This window comes from Juglans regia, unplaced genomic scaffold (genome assembly GCF_001411555.2).
Source record: "Juglans regia cultivar Chandler unplaced genomic scaffold, Walnut 2.0 Scaffold_162, whole genome shotgun sequence".
In the NCBI taxonomy this organism is placed as follows: domain Eukaryota; kingdom Viridiplantae; phylum Streptophyta; class Magnoliopsida; order Fagales; family Juglandaceae; genus Juglans; species Juglans regia.
This window is the reverse complement of record NW_023346831.1, coordinates 4,439-10,972: the sequence shown is the minus strand read 5'-3', so window position 1 is coordinate 10,972 and position 6,534 is coordinate 4,439. Positions and strand designations below refer to the sequence as shown.

General features: G+C 36.7%; 1 protein-coding gene across 1 annotated transcript; it reads left to right on the top strand.

The window, feature by feature from the left end:
* The first annotated feature begins 2,830 nt into the window (after nt 1-2,830).
* LOC118345176 (salicylate carboxymethyltransferase-like) lies at nt 2,831-6,310 on the top strand. Its single transcript, XM_035686929.1, has 4 exons — nt 2,831-3,001; nt 3,970-3,998; nt 5,066-5,324; nt 5,773-6,310. The coding sequence occupies exons 1-4, from the start codon at nt 2,831-2,833 to the stop codon at nt 6,133-6,135; spliced, it is 822 nt and encodes a 273-aa protein (XP_035542822.1). The 3' UTR covers nt 6,136-6,310.
* Nucleotides 6,311-6,534: the final 224 nt, after the last annotated feature.

Here is a 6,534-nt window from a genome sequence, read left to right as displayed (position 1 = left end):
TAAAAAATTGTACAAGCAATAGTAGTAACTCTATATAACTCCAGACTCTAAACCTTCCATCCTATCAAAAGCCTTATATGCAGTCTACAAAACTGAACCGAACCTCAATCAACATGAACATCTCAGAATATCTATAAAAATTCCTACCCTGCAAATTCCATAAAATATCTTGTCTAACACCTGAGACTTCTAATACCCTAAATACCCATAAAAATCACCTCCTATAGCCCACAAATGTCTACACCACAACTCTGAAAATTATTTCCTCAACGTCACGATCCAGCGCCTACAGGAATTCTAAAACCTTAACTCTCATCAATCACCTCATTGTAGTATGCATAATCTCTAACCTGAAATATTCCCAAGATCATCTCGTAGTCCTCAAATTTCTATACCTCAAGTATGAAATTACTTCCTAAACCCACAGATATCTAAAATCTCAAATTTCAACCAACTCCTTATTATAGTATGCAGAATCTCAAACCTGGCTCTAATACCAACTGTAACACCCCGATCCTAGAGATCCGGAGAGTTAGCTCTTAATACTTAATATCAACTTCAATAACACAATTATGAAATCCAGAAACTTTCAAAAAAATATCAATTCATTTACTTAACCCAAAAATCTTTGTTCCTTCATAAGGACAATAAAGAAATTATCAATAACATAAATTAAAAACTCTCCAAAAAAACTCAAAAATATCATTAATTCATCAAATCAAAATAACCGAAAATAACTCAATTTACTACTACGACTCTCAAATAAGCGTTTGTACCCTCATGCACTTATTCCACTATGATCATCACACCTTGCTAAAATTTCCTACTCTTGTTCTCCAGCTGGACCATCAAAATTATCTGAAAAATATTTGGAGATAAGGGGTGAGTTATCAACAACTCAGTAAGCAGATAACATATACTAGTATGTAAACATGAGCATTTACAGAGTTCAGAATGCAGAACAAAAATATTTTCTTTCAGACTACAGTATCTGAATAATGTTTTCAAAATGCAGCGTCAGAACATGTTATAAAAAATATCAGAGCGAAAGTTCAAAAATATTCATAATCAAAATCCCTTTGGCATAGCATAAACTGAAACATCACATCTTATCTTATCATATCAGAATAAATACCATGTTTAACTCCTGTGGTAGGGTTGTGCAAACCCTGGTAGCTAACCGAGTAGAAACAAAATGTGAATCTTCCCTTTATTCATTCTCGGAGCCCCAAGTGTGCACGAAGGAAAGACCACGTAGAAAATCACTTTGTTTCCAAAGTGGGTGCACCAGAAACAGAAAAGTTAGTACCAACCCGAACAGAGGCCACAGTTTTACACCCGTGGTGAGGTCAGAAATGAACATAAATAGAAACAGAATGTTATGCCAGAGTTTTCAGAAATCACATCAGATCATATCAGAGTACAGAAAATCTTCAGAACAGAACAAAATCATATCACAACATAATTTATACACAAAATTTCATATTCGCTCTCTTTTTCAAAGTTCAGAAACAGAATGTCAAAAATAAGCTCATGTCTACCCCAGCCATGACAGAAAATACTTTCTTCTGAAACAAAAGTCTCATGAGTAATGCAGAACAAATAATTGAGGTACTTCAAATTTATTTTCAACCAAATATGAATATTTTTCAAAAATCAACCTCAGCTCATTTTATTTTAATGCAAAGTCTAGTATATGAATCCCACTTACCTCAACTTCTTAGCTTTTTTAGAATTCCTCAAAAATGTCGAACAATAATTAATCGTCACCTATAAAATAATCACGAAATTTTCATAAATTTTCAATTAATCTCCTATTTCGATATTTAATCCTAATGTTTTAAAATAACCTATTTAATTCCTCAAAACCTAAAATTTCATAACCTTAAATATCCTCTTTCTCTAAATTTCTTTGATAATATTCAACATTTAAGGTAAGTACTAGTAAAAATTTCGTTAAATAATAATAAACAAATAGTTTTAATCATAATTTGAATGTTAAAAATAAAATTACACAGTTACTAAAATAATTTGCTACCAATAGTATAGTTTGAAAATCCTATTTATCTTCTGCAAAATTTCTTATACATCTCGCACAAACTATGTAAAAACAGATTTAATATCAACAAAATTTCTAATTAAAACCATATAATAATAAGGGAAAAACTGTTATTCCATATCTAAATAATATGTAACAAAGGGTATTAATGTAATTTTATTTAATTAAACGACGCATTACCAAGTTACGCAAACTCATAATAACAAAGCTACTTGAACATGAAACTCGTACTACGTAAAAGAAAAACAATGGTTTGTGAGGCAGAGGCTCACCGAGAGATTAAGAGCTCAACAGCTACGAGTTAGGCGGTTGTCTAGGGTGGTGAGGGCGGTGTTACAATAGAAAAAGGGTGGCTGAGCTCGTGGGGCAGAAAGAGAGATTAGTGGAAGGAATGGAGTTCGGCGTGAGGTAGGTAGAGGTAGCTCATCGTGAATGGAGGAGTTGCGTGCGGTGTGGAGATGAAGGTGGCTGTCCCAACGGCGGAGCACTGAGAGAGAAAAAAAATGACGAGTGAGAGAGAGAGGTATGAGAGCACCAAGAAGGAGACGGAGATAGTGGGCTCATTACCGAGAGACTTATGCACGGCGACGGCTTGGGTGGCTATCGACGGTGACATGACTAGGCGTGGTTGAGATGCTGGACTATGGGTTCCCTTTGCGTTGCGGAGGAGACGCTCAAAAGGGTTGGTAGTGCGAAACTGCCGTGCTTGGAGGAGCAACCAAATGCTCTGTTTTTCAGACCCAAAACAGTGGAGTTTCGTTCACTCTGCAGATGGTTGTTCTCAGCACTCTGATGGTGGTGCAGTGGTGTATGGCGGAGGAGCTGGACTCCAGTGATGGTCAAGTGGAGGTGACACACGACGAGGTGGAGTTGCGATCCGTGGAGATGCAATGCATGCACGGTTGCGTCGATTTCGTATGGGAGCAGCGTGTATTCTGGACGGTGCAACGGCTAGGTTCAAGAGGCTAGCAGCGGCTGCAACTTGGCGGAGGGTTGACGGAGGCTGAGCCGGAGTGTGTCAAAAGTGGTGGTCTAGTTTATGGGTGCAAAGTTGACGAGCGTTGAGCCGAGAACATGGAGAGGTAGTGAACGAAAGGGAGTTACGCTTGGGTTCTGCTGCGGCTACTACTTTTCAGTAGAGGAGTACAAGTATATATATAGGCAACGGAAAAACCCTAGAGAAATGAGGGAAACGTGCAAGGTCATGCATGCCGTGGACGAGAGGAAGACCTTGGGGTGAAAAAAAAATATAGACGGAAAGAAAAAAAAATAAAACATACGGGGAAGTTAATGTGTGAAAAAAATAACAAAATAAATAAATAAATAAAAATTGAGCTTCATTGGATCCGGGTGCTACATCATAGCTAGCATAATGGAGAGATATATATATATCCCTAATTGACATTAATTTATAATGGATTCACTCTACACATTTAACCTATCGAGTTTTTCTATTCGAATGGATACTATAAATTTTATTTATAATAGTCAAGGACGCATTTATGTGTTTTTAAAAATATATTATGTGTTTTTAAATATATTATGGTGGTCATGTAAGCTATGTTGGTGGTTTCGGCTAGATAGGTTAAACCATGTGCAGTTAGACTTTAATTAACTAACCAAGTCGATTAATTACGTATATATTACTTGTACCCCAGCTAACTAGACAATATTGTAGAAATATTTAATTGTTCATTAATTCCAGGTAGCTTTAATTAATTTGTACGTATACCTGAATGACATTGTAAAATTTAATGAAACAATGAGATACGAAATTAACTCTTTGAAAAATTATATTCTCGTGCCGATGTGTAGAGCATACTTGTAAGTAAGTGCTTAGATTAAAAGATTAAAAGAGTCCTCCAGTTTTAAAAGTAAATATATACCACAAAATGATATGGTTTGTCTAGGTATATGATATCATACTGCCTTCTGATCTGTACGTGTGGCTAATTCCGTGCATCGATCGATCTAGACATATATGCACTCAACTAGCTAGCCAGATCATCTCTTTCTCGTAATGTACGCAGTAACTACTTTTCTGGCCTCCAACCATTTCAGTACTACTTACCTATATATGCTTTTCGATCTCTTTCATGTCTCAATCCTGGACCCATTGCATGCACGCATGGTCCCTGCATGGAGTGTCCAACAATGAAAGAAAGCCAGCTAGCTAGCTAGCTAGTTCATGTACTCGGCTTTTTAATTACGTACCTCATCAGCAAGGCTTGATTTTGGCTACCAATAATTGATAAATTTTGGCAATTAGGAAAATTGGGTTCGAGATATTATACTTTCAAGTCGGTATGTACGGTTTATCATTTATATTATTTAAATAATAAGATATAATTTAGAAGATTAAAATTTTAAAACTTTTCTTTTAAATCAAATTATAACAATATGTAAGCACTTACTTTTGTTTAAAAAGAAAAAATGGAGGTTAGGCCGAGAAACCGTGTTAACAAATAAAGAACGTGAAACCTTCCAACCAATACCCACAAAGATAGAAAATGACATAATTAAACCAAGTAAAAACAGAGAAATCGCTATACAAAATCCTTAGGACCGAATGCAGAAACATCCCCCCTTATCCAATCGAAAAAGACCTTTGAGATTTGAAGGGAATTCAAATCTTTGATGCCAAACCTTACAGACCCCCTGAAGCACCAAGTCGTGCACAACCATCTGCCAAGGAGTGACACTCTCTGTATATATGCCGAACCCGTAAGTAGAGACCATCCATCTGATTAAGTAATTCCTTCCAATAATCCTTCAACTACCAGAGGCCACATCTCTTATTCCTTAGCCATTCAGTCACCAACATAGAGTCCATCTCAATTTCTACCTATTTAAGACCCAAAATCTCACAGTTCATAGACCTTGCAGCAAAGTCAAATGTAGAAATAAAAACAGTTGGTGTTAGGCCAAGATCTATTATGTTTTTACATGCATGACACTGTAGTAAGAAATACATTAATAAAAACTAACATTATTGTTCATGACTAGCGAGGTTCCTGAGCAGTTGGAGAACAACAAAGGGAACATTTGCGTGGCATGTACAAGCCCGCCAATTGTACTAAGGGCGTACCACGCGCAATTTCAAAAAGATTTTTCAATGTTTTTAAGGTGTCGCGCAGAGGAATTGGTGGTTGGAGGGCGAATGGTCTTAACGTTTCTGGGCAGAAGAAGTGAAGATCCCTCCAGCAAAGAGTGTTGTTATATTTGGGAACTTTTGGCTTTGGCACTCAATGACTTGGTCTCCAAAGTAACCTGGCTTCAGTACTTTTACGTGATACGAGTCCATTATATATGATGCATTATTGGCATAACATGACCTGAATTTTCATGGATTTTTCTTGATAAGTTTTTAATTTAGTCATACTAGAAATTTACCTCATTGCATGCTCTTGATGCTGTCGGTCCATTAATGCATGTTGACAAAATTTTTTTTTTCTTTTGATCATGTAGACCAACAGAAATATGCGGAACATGTATTAATATGAATAGAAAAATGTTATTTTTTTTAATTTTTTATCCATTTGGGGAGACGGGGTATCGAACCCAAGATCTTTATTTTGGAGGCTGGGGGTTTATGTCAATCAGGCCACAAGCCTTTGGCTAATAGAAAAATGTTATGAACTGGGAAGTAAGGACTTTTCCAGATTTGCATAAAATCTATCATTCTAAAAAATATCATGTGTTATTATATGTAGGGACTCATTGAAGAAGAAGCAATGAATTCCTTCAATATTCCTCTATACTCACCATCCCCATCAGAAGTGAAATCTGAAGTTTTAAAAGAAGGATCTTTCACCATTGATCATCTTGAGACTTCTGAAGTGAATTGGATTGCATATGATAGCGAACTCATGATGAACTTGCCCGATGCGTTTGATGGTGGATACAGTGTTGCAAAGTGCATTAGAGCTACCGTTGAGCCTTTGCTTATCAGTCATTTTGGAGATGCAATTATTGAGGAGGTTTTCTGCAGATACAAGGAAATTCTTTCTGATTGCCTTTCTAAAGAGACCAATAACTTTATCAGTATCATCATTTCTGTAACAAAAAAAGGATGATCATGATTGATCAAGATATTGATCCATGAATCGAATGTAAGACAGATCATAACCAGTACTTTGAAATAAGAGTCTATGTTCTTAGGCTCATTTGCAATGAGCAATATATTATTATGGTATACAATATTGGTGGAATGAATCATGCAACCTCTATGTAATAACCCGGCCCATGAAAGCCCAAGCCCTAAAAAACCCTTGCTTTCCTTTTTAATGTTTTTCTTCCCTTTCTTCTTCCCACTTCCTGATGCCTCTCGGCAGCAATACCATCCCCCCGGTATCCTTCTTCCCCAATCTCCCATCTCTCTCTCTCTCTCTCTCTCTCTCTCTCTCTCTCTCCTCCCTATGGAGCCTGCGGCCCAACTTATGTTTTGGCGATAGTCGCGACACTAGGAAGTAGAC

Bases quoted from the DNA above. Each gene is read 5' to 3' on its own strand.
- LOC118345176 (XM_035686929.1), top strand. From the start codon at position 2,831: ATGGTTGTTCTCAGCACTCTGATGGTGGTGCAGTGGTGTATGGCGGAG. The intron at 3,002-3,969 runs GTGCAACGGCTA...TGGTTTGTCTAG, and splicing joins AGCAGCGTGTATTCTGGACG to GTATATGATATCATACTGCC. The intron at 5,325-5,772 runs GTAACCTGGCTT...TATTATATGTAG, and splicing joins TCAATGACTTGGTCTCCAAA to GGACTCATTGAAGAAGAAGC.